This window comes from Ornithodoros turicata, chromosome 6 (genome assembly GCF_037126465.1).
Source record: "Ornithodoros turicata isolate Travis chromosome 6, ASM3712646v1, whole genome shotgun sequence".
Taxonomy (NCBI): Eukaryota; Metazoa; Arthropoda; class Arachnida; order Ixodida; family Argasidae; genus Ornithodoros; species Ornithodoros turicata.
The window spans coordinates 60,569,698-60,588,198 of NC_088206.1; the positions used below are offsets into that span (position 1 = coordinate 60,569,698).

Genomic DNA, 18,501 nt, shown 5'->3' on the forward strand with positions numbered 1-18,501 from the left:
TGTTCATTGTGTCCGTGTTTCTCGGGAGGACGTGCTATTGTCCTATCATCAGTCCAGTCTCATACAGTAGTTTCGTCTCCTCCGATGGTGCTCACGAAGCAGAAGAAATACGTGCACAGGCTGCACGGCTTTTCTGGTTAAGCACAACAAGCTGCGTAGCTGACTGCTGCTCCAGATGATGTATTCAAAATGTGACGAACCGAAGCGCTCCAGGTGCAGACGAACGAAGACCACTGCCATCATCGGTGAAATGGCTGCGGCCGCATGTCTTAGCCCCGATAGTGGCTACATGTGACGTTGAGGAATCGCAATACAGTCGGTGGCAATGCTATTTCGAGTGCACAAAATTAATGCTTTTAATTAATGTTTTTTTTTAAACAATGCAGATTTCAACCTTTGTCTAAAAATTCGGACTGTGCAATAATTCGGACTGATTTTATGACTCCTTCGAGTCCCAAAAATCGGCTGGCGACTCTATTCCCTTCTCGCTCCTTCTCCAGAGGTGCAATAGGACAGTGCGGACAGGGGGTGCTGTCACCTCGGGGAAGTCATTTGTGGAGATCTGTGGGAGGCCGCGCAGCATCGTCGTGCTTCTTCGGACGAAGAGAAGCGGGAACGTGTAAATCTCGGTGTACTGTCGCGCTTAAGTCACGAATGGTGCAAATGATGAATCCTGTTCCTTTTTGCATTGCTGCTAGCAACACAGCACCTTTTATTCTGCGACAAGAAATTTTTTAGACTTTGGTGCCCCTTCACTGGGGGCTTTAATCCCAACAATTCATGCTCTGCATATCTCATCACTTCAGTCTAATCAACACCTGGAAAAAGTAAAGGAGGCTGCATACTAAAGACTAAAGTCTAGTCAAGTAGCTCTGCAGTGCCCCTAGGAGTTTCGTTATGTGGTACTGAGTGTTGTAAAGTAATTGCCGTAGTGTAGCTGCTTTACACTGCTAACTGTCGGCGCCTGCTGTGTGTGCTGCTAATCACACGGTACTGTTGTTGCAATTGTGTCGTGAAAACATTTACTCCATCTCTTCTAGGAGTCTGGCCCACCAAGTGCCAATGCAGTGTTCTCTGGGCTGCACCTGCCCTTTGTGGGCTTCACGTACACACTAGGAAGCCGCTTCACCTGCCAAGCCAATCATCTGGATGGGGAGCAGGACCCCGGGGTCAACACCAATGCCATAGTTTACCAGGACAAGATTAACGCTTTAGAAAAAGAGAAGGCGGATCTATTAAGAAGAATAAGTGGTGAGGAAACTGTCCTGTGCCCACCTTTTGCTGAGCTTTAAAGCATAGATTGAGAAGTTACCCGTCAAAAACAACTCGTTACAAGTTAAGTTACCGTGTGCAAAATGTAACTAAGTTAATAACGAAGTTCTTCGGCCTGAAATGTAACTCGCAGTTACTGAGTTACTTAAAAAAAAGAACGAGTTACTTCCAGTTGTTTCGGTTTCAGTCCGTCTACCAATGTCATGATGACGTTTCTCTGGTAGAGGTCTATTCGAACGCTAGCATCTTACTCCGTGTGGGCGCACAATGGGTCAGCTTCATTTCAATGGCAGCAGTTCTTACTTCCTGAATAAAGTACTGTTACTGATTGAATATCATGTTTTATGGCAAAATGCCATGAAGAAACCGGAGAGAAAGCAAGAAAATATGTGGATGTGAGTGAAAAGCGAGTTAAAAGTAACTTGGAACTTAACTTACTCTGGCAAAGTTACCTGAAAAAGGAACGAGTTCCTCTGAAAGTTACCACGGCGCAAAAGTACCGAGTTAAGTTACCAAAAAAAGGAACTGCGTTACAGTAACGAGTTACCTCGAACTCTGCCTTAAAGGGACTATCGCATCATGAAAGGTGTGTACGAGACTGATATATTAATGTTCAGCATGGTTTCGCAGTGTACTCGGCCCAAGTTGGTCTTCCAAAAACAGCTTACTTATTAAATAAATGAGTTTTAAAGGTTCACGCTCCGTTTGCACTTAAGGCAGAATGATGTAAGCCGGACGAATAGGAGCCCAGCGCCAGCGATCGCTTCCGAGGTCGTCTGCTTCGCGTTCGCACCGCAGTGTACTAAGTGAAAAGTTCTTGGTAAATATGCCGGCTTTCGCTTACCAGTGCGAGTGCTGACTGACATGCCCATGTTCCGTGGAACACGGTGTTACGCTTTTGGCTGTACAAACATGTGCGACGCTAACCTGAAACAGCATTCCACGAGCCGATTTCAGACTTCTCTGACCCTACAGACGCCATCACGACTATCCTTGAGTTTGCTGACCAAAAGTGAGGGAGGCTCCGCCTCCTGGATGCCGGCCAATAGGAAGACTTGGAGGGCAGGCACTTCCCAAGGCTCTGCTCTCACCTGAGAGAAGGCACAACGTTACCGTTGTTTAGCGTGTCGCAAGGCTTCAGCCATGGCGCACCAATCTAGCCAACGGCTTTGCCTTCCGTCAACATGGGAACGAGGCCAAGCTGGAGTCGCGCGTACGCTGGTTAACAGACGGCGAAGCTGTGGGTTAGATCGGTGCGCCATGGCCGGAGCCTTGCGGCAGGCAAAACAGCGGCAGCTGCTAGTTAGCGAACGGCAAAGCAGTTGGTTACATTGGTGCACGATGGCAGAAGCCTTGCGACACGCGAAACAGCGGTAACACTGTGCCATCTCTTAGGTGAGAGCAGAGGCTTGGGAGGTGCCTGCCCTTCGCGTCCTCCTATTGGCCCGCATCCACGAGGTGGAGCCTCCCTGGCTCTTGGTCAGCAAACGCAAGAATAGTCGCCATCACTCCCGCCCAGCGGTTGGACATCAAGGTCTCTCTTCACTCCCCGATTGGCCTTGTTCAGATGACGTTTACAGGGAGGGAATTCCGGAATGCTCTCAACATCCGTCGTCTGCTGCTGTTGCCATGCATTATATTAAATTGCACAGAAACAACTCCACTAATTTGCGTAGGATTTTCGGCATCATTATAGGTGATGAATGAGGGACAAAATTGCACTGTAGCTTTGGAATCGACTGTGTCATATGCGATAGTCCCTTTAATGGAGGAGCTCTAATGAGCTTTAACCAGCAGTGTATCAGCTACGTATTAGTGTTATTAAAAATTATTGATTACTAAAAAGTTTGACCTGCTTCATGAACAATTAATCGCCTCCCTTTGTGCAGTGGACAGCAACAAAGTAGTGCAAGGCAGCGCAGACAATGAGATCAGGAGGTTACGTGACGAAGTGAACACTTTCAAGAAGAAATGTGCAGGTAATGCTATTACACGAGGCAGAAAGTCTATAGAATGAAATGAATGAAACCAAATGTTGCTGTACTCCCTGAAGCCAATGAGGACTGCGATAACATACAAATGCACATTGTATCGTAGTCTCTCCTTTTACCGCAGAGAGGGCAGACTATCTTCTCAGGAAAGTTCTCGGAAGAGTTTCAGGTGGTGCTGACTGTTTTCCTGTTCTTATTTTTTAAATTTAGAATTGGAGCTGCAGAGGCAACAAAGCGTACAGGACAATATGCAGGTGGCTAGCACAAACGAGCTGTCTGCCAAAGTGAAAGAGCTGGAAAAAACATTGAGGTTAGCCAAGTCAGAAAAAGAGGACCTCGCAAGGGTAAGTGAGCAGCCAGTGATCCATTCACCTGTTCTCTCGAGTGCTGCCACAGTATTATCTTAATTGAGGATTCTGCGTTCTCCTCCTAACAGGATTTAGTGGACGCACAAGAAAGACTAAGGCATCAGACGAAAGAAATCAAGGATGCTCTAGCACAGCGCAAGCTTGCGATGGATGAGTACACTGGCATCAGCGACAAGTACGTTACCAAACTTCCATGTTTTGACGTTCCGTATTTACTCACATATGTATTGGACGCACTCCCGTGTTGAATGCACCCCAAACTTTAGCACCGAAGTGCTGGAACTTTTTTGTTTCCAGCACGTAAAACTCACCACGACTTTAGTAGCACGGTCGGATCGTTCGTATCGCGCAGTCAATGAGAAGGATCACCTGGTGCATGAGTGATGAACGATGAATGAGACTGACATAGAGAACTATTTAGTCCACACTTGATAACAATTTGGTGTGGGAGAATCGAGATGTTCGATTCCGGGGAGGTCGCCACGGATATCTCGGAATAAAACTGGAGTTAAGTGTACCTTAAGTGTTCGGTTCCAATTTTCTCCCGCTTATTGAACGCACCCCGTTAATGGTGCGATGTTTTTGGGTGAAAAATTTACCGTCTTATATGCCAGTAAATACGGTAGAATAAGTCTTCGTCCGCAGCTAGTTTGGGTGGTCATTCTGGAAAATCGAACGTAACAAAATTAAGACAGATTTCAAATGCTTGCTGCTACCGGTGCAATAGTCGGAGGCCCATGGCGACAGCATCATGTGGAGGATCAGATGTATGAGTGGTACTAATTCAACCTTGAGATGGTGGCACCATATATAACCATGCGAGGCAAAAACTCTGCAGTCGGAGGGGATACATGAGAGCTCGACCGCTCAAACAATTTGTTATACAAAATAGTCATAACACTATGTGAAGGTAAAAAATTAACTTTGAAATGGCATGACCTTTGCAAGGCAAACATGTAAAACAATATAAGAATTGTGTGTTGGAAAAAAGAAGATGCAGACAAAGCAAACATCATTGATGGAGGTAGCAGCGGTTCTCTGCAGGGAGTGTGCGAAAAAATACTCTCCAACTCTTTTGCAATTGCAGGCTTTCAGACCTACGCACACAGAAGCAAAAGCTATCTCGGCAAGTTAGGGACAAAGAAGAAGAACTTGAGAATGCCATGCACAAAATAGACAGCCTTAGGCAGGACATGCGGAAAGCCGAAAAGCTGAGGAGAGAGGTGAGCAACACGTTCCTGTTGCAGAACGTTGTACATGTGGACAGGTGTACAGCTTAAAGCGGAGTTAACTTGAATGCGCCTCTCTAATGGCGGGTGGGAAGAGAGCCACCCTAGCGGCGGTTAGGAGAAACATAGGGAAAGAATGTTTTGACTGTCCCACTTGTGCTGCGGAGGTGTCTGCCTTGCCGCAAGTTGATGCATTACCCTCAACCGCGGTTATCATCACCACGTTTGGTTGGGTTTGCGGCGATTATGTAAAGGTGCATTTTGGCTGATATTGTACGGATGCGATGCCTTTATCTCGATACGTGAGCACGTATCATTGAGATATTGGCATTGCATCCGGTTTTATTTCTCCTAAGCACCACTAGGGTGGCTCGATTCCCGCTCTGCAGGTCGGAGGCGCGTTCAAGTTAACTCTGCTTCAAGCTGTACATCTTGCTCGTCCCGTTGAATTGAGACCCATGCAGCATGCTTCTCTTCGCACTATCACAGGTGTGGATTTTGTGAGTCAAAGAGACGCTGCCAGAATACTTGCAAAATAATGGTTGCATAGTACGATAATAATCTGTCTGGTCATTTCCACTTGCGCTGTAGAACAAATTAAAGTGTGTATTAGTGTGTCGGGTCTAACATGAGCCTTATTAAACTATGCTTGGGCTCGCCATTAAAAACATTGTGATTTTTGTAGCTGGAAGCTCGTGCTGAGGAAGCGCAGGCAGAGGCACTGAAGGAACGCCGGCTGCGTGAGCGCGGCGACGAGTACGTGCACCACTTGGAAGGGGAGCTGGAATCCCTGCGACAGTGCCAGCTTGGTCGGCTTTCAGTTCAACAAGGGCATGACATGACACAGGAAGTCAACAGGTGATGCATCCCACTATTTTTCAATGGTTGCTAAGTCCCTGTGTCATGTGGAACACGTCGCTGTGATGTGACATGACATGACGTTGCTAATTGGCATATGTCATAGACACAACTTTACACAATGCATACATTCGTGGAAGCCTACTGTCTCCAAAGTGGCCTAGTCAGAAATTGCAAGAAAAAAAAAAAGGCAGTTGTTTTTTAAGTAGAATTTGTCTTACCGATTGTTGATGTGACTGACACTTTAAGGGGCTATCGCATGTGTCGCGGTCGATTCCGAAACTACAGTGCCATTTTACCCCTCATTTGTCACAGACAAGAATGCTAAAAGTTTGACGCGAATATTAGTGGAGTTGTTTCTGTGCAATTTGATGTAATGCATTGCAAGAGCAGACGACGGATGTTGAGAGCATTCCGGAATTCCCTCTCTGTAAACGTCACTTTGACAAGGCCAATCAGTGAGCGGCAGAGAGACCTTGGCATCCGACCGCCGGGCAGGAGTGATAGTGTCTGCAGGCGGTCGCAGAGTCCGAGATCGGCTCGTGGAATGCTGTTTCTGGTCAGCGTCGTACATGTTTGTACAGTCAGGAGCGTAACACTGTGTTCCACGGAACATGGCCACGTCAGCACTCACACTGGTCAGTGAAAGTCGGCGTATTTACCGAAGTATTTTCACTCAGTATATTGTGGCGCGAATACGAAGCAGACGACCTCGGAGACACGCACCTGCGCTGCGCCCCCATTTGTGTGCCCGGCTTATGTCATTCTTGCTTAGCTGCAGAGGGAGTGCAAATCTTTAAAACTTGTTTATTTAATAAGTAAGCTGTTTTCGGAAGAGAAACTGAGGCCAAGTAGACTGTGAAACCATGCCGAACATTACCGTATCGGTCTCATACACACCTTTCCAGATGCGATAGTCCCTTTAAGAAATTGCATTTAGCATCTTGGTGTTGTGGTTAAATTAATACAATTAATTAAATTTATAATTAATCAATTAATAATAATAATAATGATGGTTATTATTAATTATTATTAATCAGTTGTGTAGTAATTGTGAAATATAATAAATAAATAAAATTGAATTAAAAGCTACACACATAAATTCTACACCTCTAAATGTTGCAGACCTCTTCAATGGAGAGAGCGCCTGGGGTTGCCACCTTTCCTAGTGAAAAATACTGGCTGAGGGAGAGGAGGTGGAATAGAGGGAAAGGAGAAAATGCTCGAGGGAAAGGGAAAGTGGGTGAGGGATGGACGAGCACAGAGAGAGAGAGAAAGAGCGAGCGTGCTCGCTCAAGATAATACGAGGAAACATATGTTCGTGTGTGTGGCTGGATCATTGATGCTAGAAATTACTATAAACAGGCATGAACGCTACACTGGATCTATTGGAGCAACCGGATTGGACTGCCACTTACTTTGAAAAACGCATCGACGAGACAAGCTCTTCTTTGCATGCAGAGATCTCATGGAGGTTGTATACGGCCCAAGTTCTAGCTGTCTCGACACAACCACCAACAGCTTCCACAGCCACAACCACTGATCTTGTCCCCTCCGAACACAAGACTTAATGAATAACAAAGACAATAATAATAATAATGAATAACGAAGAAAACGACTGGTGACTGCGCAGTTGGGTCTGTGTTCCAGATTTATACAAGCGGTAGCAGAATGTTGAAGGGAAAACCCCATAAAAGCCCCTATGAAAGGTCTTGAGCCACAAATACCGGCAAAAGGCTGCTGGTATCACCTTCCTACCGGCAACCGGCAAAGCGAGCAAATAACGGGCCAGGTGGCGACCCTAAGAGCGCCCCTAAACTTTTTAGATGATCACCACAATATGCGCGATGCAGAATAAGACGTGTGTTTGCCATTGCACAATTTCCGTGAAGACTTCTGCAGTAGCTTCATGTCTCTGTCTGCGTTTCAGGTTAAAGACTGAATTAGAGAACCAGGATTTGAGGTTTCGGGAAATGGAGGTTCAGCTACAGACACGGCATGCAGCAGAGGTGGGCTCCCTGCGCGAGCAGTTCCGTGAAGCAGACAGTGCACGTGATGTGCTCCGCAAGGAGGTACTCTTTAGATTTGGTGCTTCTTCTCGTACTTGGGACAAACGTAGCTCGAACATGAAATGTTTTATGTGTGCTATTAGCCAACATTCATAGGTGACGTCTATTTTAATTACCGCAGGTGATGATGCTGAAAGACAAGGTCGAGAAGAGTCGTGCTGAATCGTAAGTTCCTTCTGTTATGGTATTTATTATTTGTATTTATTATACGTATTATTTATTTATGTGAATGTAGTGCTTGTCGGCCCATGTCGTCCTGTAAATTCAGATCATGCAGCGTGTTACGACTAAATTTAATTCCAATCCGTAGTGCAATGGAAAGCCAGGAAACTCTCAGCGAGATTAAAAAGGTTCATGAGCGCGAAAAAGCGATGCTCTGTGACGAAATCCACAAGCTGTCTCAAGAGAATGAGCGGGTAAGTTGCAATTTTATCTGTCCAGTCATCTGATTGCATGTCTCTCATATGTGTCCCTATATGATGATGATTGATTGATTGATTGGCTTGTTCATTGAATATTACGTAGCTTGCGGAAGCGGTACGGAGGCAGCACGAGGAGAGGAGACGCAGTGAAGAGGAAATTGGGCAGTTGCGAGAGAAGAAGGAATCTGTGGCACAGTGGGAGGCACAAATCAGCGAGATCATCCAATGGTAAAAGAGTATTTAAAATAGTTGTATCTAAATATAACATTTCGCAAAATACCTAATCTGAACAATCCTCCAGGGTGAGCGATGAGAAAGATGCTCGAGGCTACCTACAGGCACTGGCAACTAAGATGACGGAAGAACTGGACTGCCTTAGGATGAGCGGACTGCCAACGCCAACTGCGGTGAGAGCAGTTTTGTTGATATTCTTTTCTGCTTTGGCACTAAGGTGACGCGCGGGACTGTATTGATTGAGCTGCGCTGTTCTTCCTAATAAGTGTAGTATTGCTAAAATGTTATGCAAGTCTGAAGTTTGCTAATGGTACTGCGTGCCTTCATAGAAGCCATCTTAATATGTAATTTTGAATAACAAACACGTCTAGTGTCATCTACTTGTTTATTTAATGGCTTTTTTTTCCTGCATTATATATATATATATATAGCATGTTTATATGTAGCTTACCATATTCTGATTAATGTTGTTTGCTCTTCTCACATAACGTTGTGACATGCGCGTCACTTTGTTCGTAATCTGAGGTATTCTAGGTATATTTGATTCAAGATTGTTTGCACAAAATTACCCTACACAAGCCTAGCACAGAGGCCAAACAGACAAATTAGAATTGCGCAGTACAGCTGGCACAACAGCATACTTCCTTGATGTTAGACATGATATAGCGGTGGAGTCATATGGTGACAAGCAGCGTGAATCTGCCAGCTCCTACAACAAGGAAGTGATAATGCAGCCTTGTGGTTGTTCAATTTTCCGCACGGGTAGTGAAAACAGAATTCCTGTTTGCCTGCTGTGCGTGCTGATGTAAGACCAGGCAACTGCGATATGTTCATATCGAGTCTGTGAAGGCCACAGGTCCAACTGGCAGCTCAGTTTTGGTGGTCACACTATCTGCCATTTTACAAAACAGGTAGTTTGCATCCTCCGCTTCTTTAACCATCATATATTTCAGTTACGAATTAATGCGGGTGGTTTAGTAATGTACATATTATGTGTGTCACACAATAATCGCAGCACGTAGACTATCATGTGCAACACTATGCTGTAAAACGCTAACCTGGTACCTTTTCGTTGGAAAACAGGAGAAGAACTGGCGCAACCGTCGGTCTCAGAAGCTAGAGAAGATGGAACTGCTTTCATTGCAGTCCAGCCTTCAAAACGAGATTCAGGCTAAGCAAGCCATCTGCGAAGAGCTGAGTCGGGTGCGTGCGGACCTCGTGGCACAGCAGAAGTGAGTTCTCACAGCCTCATACCCCGCATTAACTTCATGTCATAAAAACTGAGAAGAAAATGTGAGATAAACAGCCTCGAGATAAGCACACTTCCTAAATTTTCAATGTGGTGATAATACATTACTGTTTGTGATATTGTCTACCGCTCTTTCGTTCACTCTCGCATATCATACTGTGCCACTGTGTATGGAATAACATATCAGTAGGGAGTGACTTTTTCGAGTTAAGCCCGATTCCGTCCGGCTATCCCCCCCGGCTATTCCCCCCCCCCCTAACTGACCTCCGACCAATTCCGGTTAAACCCGATTTCTCCCCGAATTCCAGTCCCTATGAGATCCTCAATTGAAATTTCCACTGAAGACGAACAAAGGCCGCCACGTGTAACGCATGTAAGAATGGGTGACTTACGTTCCCAGCAATACACTCAACGTGTGTCAACAGTAGGTGCGTTCTTTTCGCTTACAACTCCTACACCAGATCTGAACTGGGTTATTTGTGTGCTGCACTTTCCTGTTGAAAAGAAAGGCATTACTAATAAAGTTCCTTTCAGCTGGAAAGTGCAGCTCCCGAAAACGAGTCTTGTGTGGAGTCCAAAGTAGTGCGGTCCAATGCAAGTGAAAAGAATGCGCTTAGTGTCTATGCCTTCAGGGAATACTGCTGGAAGGTTACGATACCGCAAAAAAAAAGAAAAAAAAGAGAGATTAGGAAAGAACTTAATAGACAAGAGGAGAAACAAAAACACCCGGTAACACCTGAAGGCACAATTATCGCAAATAACGATCCTGCAAAAGCAAATTACGATAACGAACATTGAACTTACACATGGGTCTATTGCCGCTCATACTTGCACAAATTGTCAAAATTTTCTTGCGATTCCAACTTGTAGGACTAACTATGATGTGTTCCAGTTTGTTCATTTTTCCACCAAGACATGGAATTCTTTACAGTTTAATATCAGAAATGTACCCGCGCTTACTTGCTTCAAAATGAACAACTACTTGCAAAGCAACAAAGCTGGGATTAGCATGCTTCAGTGTGAGCTGTCTCAAGGTTACTCCCAGGATCGCACTGCGGCCTGGGGACAGCTATACAGGCTTCAGTAACCTGTGGCTGACTGTCTGCTTGTTTTTATGCTGACTTCCATTGGCAAGATTTCGAGATATCTGAATTCAGTCCCCAACTCTGTTTGAACACGTGGCAAGTATTGGAATAATTCTATGACATAAGAAACCTTCAACTTAGTGATATTTCGAGATATCCGAGTTCGAGTTAACAAAGTTCTGCTAAATACGATTACCTTCTGCGCAAGCTCTCCTATACTTATGTTTGCTGCTGTGATCCTGCATTCCTTCAGGGAACACCGGAAGGTTCAACAGGAACTCGAGGTCTTCATGAAAGAGTCGTCGAAGAAGGACTCTCAGATTCGCGAACTCCAGCAGCGGCTCGAGGCTGCTGGTGATGGCTGTGAGTACCGCTCTTTGCTTTACGGTCCAGGGTGTCCTAACGCGACGCGTGTTGCAGTCCTGGAGCGACCGTCTTCACAGATGTCCTTCCTGGACCAGTTCCTGAAGGACACTTCACGCCTCAACCACAGCGACAGTGCAGAGTCGGCTGAGGCTACAGATGAAGTCGAGCATCCACGTCCGGCCGCACCCGTTCCACCAGCCATAATCAAGCCTAACATGGTGGATCTGCCTCCTGCAGTAAGCTCCCTTTTGACTGTGCTCTAAGGCATGTTGCTTTACAGCCACATTATGCTTTAAAGTAATTTCGTTTTTTTGTTGTTGTTTGCTTCTCATTTGTGTACCTGATTGTGTTCTAGGACGTACGACACGGCATCACCATCTCCTCTCCAATCAACGATGTGAGACCCACAATCACTGTCCTAACGCCAAAGGTAGAAAACAGCTTTAACTCCTTTTAACCAGAATATGCTTGTGTTTAACCTTTGGTGGGGACTTGCTTTGTTGAAAATAGGTAGAGCCCGAAGTTTTAGGGTTTTACCGGATTATTCCCCAAAGTTGCACCACGAATTGAAGGTTGCCTCTGTGGGGTGAAACCCGAGTTTTACCCAGCAAATTGCCCTCATTGGGACGTCTGTAGGAATGCACTAACGTACTTGTTCGGCAGCAAATGCAGTCGCATCACCGTTTGTACCAAACCGCAACAGTTAGTTTGAATAACTGAGCCCAATTTCTCCCTGAATTTAGCATACTGGAAGTTTTTTCAAATGAGTTCGCATGAATTTAGTGCACAGGTTTATTTACACGATTTTTGCCCTCCGAATTTAGAAAAAAATATTTCCCGAAAAACTTCAAGTTCTAAATATAAGGAACTGCATGCCTGTTTCATTTGTTTTCGTCTGTCATTTTGTATGAGGCTAATGATGAATGTATATTCCAGAAGTGCCCAATACATTCTAGATTGCGAGTGCTCGAACTACCATAATCGTATTCTGTGTGTTATCTCATCTTTGTGAGGTCCCCTCGTCATAACGCATCAGTGACTAACACGAGCTCTTGTAAATGGCAATTAACGATTACTCACACGCATAATATGTGAACATGTCATAAAGAAACTCGTGGGTAAGTAACAAATTCTTCTCTCTTTCTATATTGCATAGCCCAAAGCTCACCAGTTCCTAGTGAGAACATTTGTGGCTCCCCTCAAATGCAATCACTGCACATCACTCATGGTGGGGCTCATACGTCAAGGGGCAGTCTGTGAAGGTGAGTGGGAAAACTCCTCCTCCTCAGCAAAGAAACATTCCGCAGTTGAACCTGCATATTTCAAATTATTTAATATATCAAACAATAAAAAAATCCCCTTGAAAATTACATGTAAAAGTATATAGCACGGTTGTACGGCTTTATCAACTTCGGTACCACGGTCACCCGATATATCGAGCATCGAGATCCTGAAAAGGCCACCTCCTCTGGGCACTTGCACCGGCGATCTCACGCCCTCGGAGAGGATGAAAGAGGGCAGAGGAGGAGAGAGCACGTGGGTAGAGAGAGTGAAAACACGGACGAGGAGGTGCCAGGGGCGCTTCGTGAACTCTCTGTGTTTCCAGGCGTCGTTCTACCACGCGTGAGCGCTACGGACTACGCGGGTGTGTACACGATGCCGCGGAAGCGTTGCGCGTTGCGGACATAGTGATGAAGAACTGGATGAATAGATGTAGCGGATAGCACCGATGACGATGAAGAACCACAGCGGTTGCCGGCAGCCACCGAGCTCATCTCAGCCTTTCGAGTCATTTGTCGCTGCTGCGTAGATATGGGAGGCTCCGGTCTTACAAACGTGGAGCATCTTGACAAGATCGAGACGCGTGTGCTCAACTTCTTGGCCCGCAACAAGACGCAAGCTAAGGTCGACATCTGTCATCATGACTGCGGTTGGGATTAGTGTTAAGCGCGGGTGCTTAGGTCGCTGCTAATGTAGCGCATCTGATACGTGGAATTATGGATTATATCAAACTGTTTTGCGATCCCCTTAGAGTTCGATGTATGTGGGTTCGACTGTACTCTGTATGCACGAAACTCGTACATAACGTTCTTTTTTCTCGCGCAGTATGTGGCTTCGCGTGCCATGTCACGTGTCAGGACAAAGTGCCTGCCGTGTGTCCCGTGCCAATGGATCAGAGTGAGTTCCGCACTATTTAGCCTGAAGTAGTAATGACATGACAGTGACAGAGACCTGACACGTACCTCATTCATCCATCATGACAGCAAAGAGGCCAGTGGGTATAGACCCCACACGAGGAGTGGGCACAGCTTACGAAGGCTACGTCAAGGTGGGTTCCTGGTTCGTTTTGACATTGCGTGGGGTTGGGGGTCTAATGAGGAAAGTGCGTTTGTGAAACGTAGGTTCCGAAGCTGGGCGGGGTGAAGAAAGGCTGGCAGCGACAGTTTGTGGCGGTGTGCGACTTCAAGCTCTTCCTGTACGACCTGCTGCAGGACAAGAATGCTCAGCCTGCCGTGTCGGCATCACTCGTACTTGACATGAGGTAACACCTGTTCACTTGTTTGAGCAAGCTCTGGTTCAGAGTTTTGCAAGATATGGTAGGGTTAAAGCAGCATGAAATTGGGGGCAAGAATTTCTCCTCACTGAGTGAAGCATGCCATTAACAGTAGCCGACTGATTTTTCAGATGCCGATTATTCGGACTCGTTCAATACTTCGAACTCCCTCGGGGAATCATGACTAGAGCCTGAAGTTTTAGGGTTTTACCCGATTCTTCCCCGAATTTGCACCCCGAATTGAAGGTTGCCTCTTTAGGGTGAAACCCGATTTTTGCCTGGCAAATTGCCCTCACTTGGATGTCTGTAGGAATGCACTAACTTACTTGTTTGGCAGCAAATGCAGTTAAATCACCGTTTGTACCAAACCACTACAGTTACTTTTAGTAACTGAGCCCGATTTCCCCCCGAATTTAGCCTACCGAAAGTTTTTTCACCGGAATTCGCATGAATTTAGTGCACATGTTTATTTACCCGATTTTTACCCCCCCGAATTTTGAAAAAAATATTTCCCGAAAACTTCAGGCTCTAATCATGACCATTAATACATTTTGAGTAGTACAATTTTTTTAGTAACGTCAAAGTCCGAAGGCCTGATTTTCTGGACTAAAACGCTTGCAGACAAGGATTTTTAGGATTTTAATTATAGGACTATTTTTGCTACTATGACGAAAACTTTGACTTAAAACTTCAGACTGGGCCTGTTGGTAAGGCATGGCAGAATAAAAGCGCTAAAAACACGAGGACGACGGACACACAGTTAGCGCACTAACAACATTTATTTTTCAACAACACCGTTCCTTAAAAGAGCTCACAAATTCCCTTTCCTTCGTTGTCAAACCAATGGAAGCGCTGCTGACGCACTTTGAACTTTGACGAACTGAACTTGACGACGACTTGAACTTTGCACGAAAACTTTGAACCACCATTTTGGATTGTGCGCTTGGACTGGATTCGTAATTGGAATCCTAGGCGAAACTGCTCTAAAACTTCCAAACTGTACCTCTAGGTGACGCCGTGGTGGCGGCGAGTGGGAGCGGGCGCCAGCACTCTTTGAAGTCGGGACGCTAGTCTAGTTTCTGTATGGGCACTCTGTTGATGCTCACCATCTTTCAACGTTATAGCCACGTCTCTTCGGTAAATTGTACGGCAAGTGCTTGTGCAGCCACCTCTCTGATGACGATCGCGCTGACTGCCCACAACAGCCGCCCTCAGACACCGTAAACGTGTCGTCGCTGATGTCAAATGTGTACGACGAACATGTGACGCTCGCGCAAATGCAACCGGATATCATCACTAGGGCCCGGAAACTGAGGCAGTAAAAACGATGGGAATAGGCAGGCATTTAGGCCCCCCAAAATACCAAAATAGGCAATAAAATGCAACAATAGACCGGTAATCTGGTGCGCTCTTTGGCTTTGTTGCTGTTTCAGAATGCTCCATCAAGGAAAACTTGCTCGTTTCAAGGCTATACTGTACCATACAAGCTTTGGCGTCTGGTGCACGAATGTTGAGGCGGCCTGGAACCATGCTATATCGAATACTTTTAGTTCACTGCCCTGCAAGATCTTGAAATGTTAATAGAATTCACATGTTTTGATCAAATGTACATGGACGCCTTCTAGCAAACCAAGGTAGTGAAGGAAACAAAACTCAAAAGAGGAACAAAAAGCGCAAACACGCAGAAACAACAAGCAGCTCTCAGCACGTACCTGAAAGGCGCACTCACACTTACACCTCTAAAAAAGCTGTTATGGTGTTCAAAATGTTCAATAAGGCTACAATTCAACAGAGTCGATAAAAAGACAGGCAACCCCGAAAATGCTGCATTTAGGCGTTTATAGGCATTTCTAGGCAAATGCCTAAAAATCCGGGCCCTAATCATCACACGCGTGTGCCACATGCAGGAGGGCACAATTACAGACACTTTCAGTGCAGGTGAGGCGAAATAAAGTTTAATTTAGTGATCGTCGGATTCGTCAAACTGCCGTACTATTCTGACTTTTTTGTGGTCACCGTCAAGTCCGGAAAATCGGTCAGCTACTGTACCTTGAGAGCAACACAAAACGAACTGGATCCATCTGTTGTGTTGTTCGTGATTTATGCACAAAGCAAAGCGCAATTTACAGTTTCTCTCTTCAAAAGAAGTGCAGCAATGTGGAGCGGCCTGTCGTTGGTCTCCTCAAATGATTTGGGAACATCCCAGTCATCACGGGAGCTTGTTTCAGGAAACCAATTAGGGGTGCTCTGCATTGCTGAGCTTCTCTTCTCCTTTCTTCTTCTCGTTCTATTCGTTTCGTGTTACCAATCAAGGTCACAACATCTCTCATTCCACAAGATTTTTTTTCACTTCAGTACCCCTTTAATAGCATTACTATTTCCACATATCTTGAGGGCAAGAAGATGATAAATGAGACTGAAACGCAGAAAATGAGCAAATGGTTTTGTTGATGGTTATGTCATCATCACCTTGTGCTTTTGTGTCCACACATTTATTATCACTTCATTATCACACATCACTGCACCCTTGCTTTGTAGCATTACATTTACAAAATGAGGTCGGTTCCACACCATCAGAGAAGTGTGACACCGGTACGACTCTTTCAGGGACGAAGAGTTCTCTGTGAGTTCCGTCCTCGAGTCTGATGTGATCCATGCCAACAGGAAGGACATTCCCTGCATTTTTCGGGTAAGTAAAGCATTACGAAAATGCTTTGAGACAGAATCGGAGAACAGGAAACAGAGTGAAACAGAGTCACCGGTGCAGGTGACGACTTCAATGATGGACCCACCTGGTCTGAAGAGTCACACGCTTATGATGGTCGACAAGGAGAGCGAGAAGGTCAAGTGGGTGGATGCTCTGAATGAGCTACATCGCATCCTCCGCCGGAACAAGCTGCCGCACCGAACGGTATGGAGCGCACCACAGTTTTTTTGTTTCGCGGGACATTGTTTGAGCACTTTTTGTGGCTTACTGTGCAGGTATTTCAAGTAAAAGAGATTCTAGACAGCACATTAGTAATAATCAAGAATGCCTTATCAGCAGCTGTGATAGGTGAGTAAACTGTATTGCGTGAGGTACTTCAGCAGGAACTTGCTGTGGAACATAAAAATGTGTAAGGTGACCCCAATGCCATCAAACAAGACCTTATTTGAGAATTAAATATCTTCTGTATCTCTGTGTCTGCTTGTTTTATGCAGATCCAGACCGGATAGCCCTCGGCACAGAGGAAGGTCTTTACTGCGTAGATCTCGATCGCGAAGGTAAGTTTCATTTCGCTGGGTCCCTATCTTCGTGAACTGACATCAAATTTTCATTTTTTTCAGAAATTGCTCGAATAGGAGATGGGAAGAAGATAGCTCAACTCGAATATATTCCAGAAGAGCAGCTGCTCATTTCTATCACAGGTGTGATGTCTGCTCTTCCTTCAGACTTCCCAATTGGTTTCCATGCGTTGACTTTGTCCTCGACTTTCCTTCTGGCTCATCCTCAGGCAAGCAGCGGCATTTGCGCCTGATACCCGTGGGGGCGCTCGACGGCCACGATGTGGAGTGGATTAAAGTGGCAGACACCAAGGGGTGCACCACATTTTGCACCACCCACATGGAACGGGCAGGTGCCTCTACCTACTTCTTTTGTGTGGCAGTTAAAAAGCAGGTTAGTGTACAGTATACTTTATAGTACACTTTACTTATTTAGAGCCTGAAGTTTTCGGGAAGTATCTTTTTCTAAATTTGGGGAGGATGGTAAAAATTGGGTAAATAAACATGTGCTCGAAATTCATGCGAATTAGGGTGGAAAAACTTCCAGTATGCTATATTCGACGTATAAGAATTTAACGTGTAAGAATTGGGTTTCTCCCTAAAGAGGCAGCCTTCAGTTCGGCACGCAAATTCGTGGAAGGATCGGGTTAAACCCTGAAACATTAGGCTTTACTTATAGTATACGTTTTATATGGTATACACTTTACTTTATAGTATGCTTTATAGCCAGGGCCCTGTGTTTTCAGGTTTTATATTTTTTTAAATTTGGGGGGGCAAAAATTGGGGTTTGTCCTGGGAGCTACACAACAGGTGAAATCGGGACATATCGGGTGAAAAAACAAGATTTCGGGTGAAAAAAGAAGGCACACATCTCGTATTTCATGTGAATACGAGATGCCCAGCGACTGTGCTGGGTGGGAAGTGTTGTATGGTGTGGCATAATTAGATTTTCGGCGAGTCCCGTTTTCGGGATTTTTCGGGTTTACCCCAATTAACGAGGATGCCAATCGGGGTAAAAACAGGTTTTACCGTAAAACACGGGGCCCTATTTATGGTACACTTTAGGTACAGTCGAAATTCTCGCTTTAGGACCGGTTTGCTCATTAACATTACGATTCACTTTATCACTAATATCTGCAGGAACGGTCGTGGATATAGCAACGAGGTCCGACTGTATTCCACATTTCTAAAAATGCCTGAGTGAATGAGGCACCTTTTGTTATTGCACAGGTTCTTGTTCACCAAGTAAACCGGACGAAAAGTCGCCACGGGGGCCGTCAGGTGATTAGTGTTCCTGGGGTGGCTCAGTGTCTGGATGTCTGGGCCGACCGTCTTTGTGTGGGCTTGCCGTCCCTCTTCTACCTGTATAACCTTCAGGGAACCTGTGAGCCAATCTGTAAGTCAGTTTTTCCGTAGACCTTTTGTGCAACAGCAAAGGATTGCAAATGGAAAAAATAAGAGGTCATGGTGCTATACTAGGGGTGTGCGAATATTCGAATTCTCGAATTCGAATCGAATATCAAACGCTCGAACTATTCGA

General features: G+C 45.4%; 1 protein-coding gene across 2 annotated transcripts in view; it reads left to right on the forward strand.

Moving 5' to 3' along the window:
* The window catches only part of LOC135396872 (serine/threonine-protein kinase MRCK alpha-like), a 79,606-nt gene that overhangs the window by 51,183 nt on the left and 9,922 nt on the right, over window positions 1-18,501 (forward strand). For both annotated transcript variants that reach the window (XM_064628077.1, XM_064628078.1), the window contains 26 exons: window positions 1,041-1,251; window positions 3,162-3,251; window positions 3,474-3,607; window positions 3,700-3,806; window positions 4,719-4,854; window positions 5,546-5,718; window positions 7,649-7,790; window positions 7,909-7,952; window positions 8,098-8,203; window positions 8,313-8,437; window positions 8,511-8,616; window positions 9,527-9,675; window positions 11,031-11,140; window positions 11,198-11,379; window positions 11,499-11,573; window positions 12,300-12,405; window positions 13,250-13,321; window positions 13,408-13,472; window positions 13,546-13,685; window positions 16,305-16,386; window positions 16,465-16,608; window positions 16,680-16,752; window positions 16,899-16,961; window positions 17,025-17,105; window positions 17,192-17,355; window positions 18,192-18,357. In XM_064628077.1, the coding sequence (XP_064484147.1) occupies window positions 1,041-1,251; window positions 3,162-3,251; window positions 3,474-3,607; window positions 3,700-3,806; window positions 4,719-4,854; window positions 5,546-5,718; window positions 7,649-7,790; window positions 7,909-7,952; window positions 8,098-8,203; window positions 8,313-8,437; window positions 8,511-8,616; window positions 9,527-9,675; window positions 11,031-11,140; window positions 11,198-11,379; window positions 11,499-11,573; window positions 12,300-12,405; window positions 13,250-13,321; window positions 13,408-13,472; window positions 13,546-13,685; window positions 16,305-16,386; window positions 16,465-16,608; window positions 16,680-16,752; window positions 16,899-16,961; window positions 17,025-17,105; window positions 17,192-17,355; window positions 18,192-18,357 (3,046 nt within the window). The remainder of the gene's footprint in view (window positions 1-1,040; window positions 1,252-3,161; window positions 3,252-3,473; window positions 3,608-3,699; window positions 3,807-4,718; window positions 4,855-5,545; window positions 5,719-7,648; window positions 7,791-7,908; window positions 7,953-8,097; window positions 8,204-8,312; window positions 8,438-8,510; window positions 8,617-9,526; window positions 9,676-11,030; window positions 11,141-11,197; window positions 11,380-11,498; window positions 11,574-12,299; window positions 12,406-13,249; window positions 13,322-13,407; window positions 13,473-13,545; window positions 13,686-16,304; window positions 16,387-16,464; window positions 16,609-16,679; window positions 16,753-16,898; window positions 16,962-17,024; window positions 17,106-17,191; window positions 17,356-18,191; window positions 18,358-18,501) is intronic.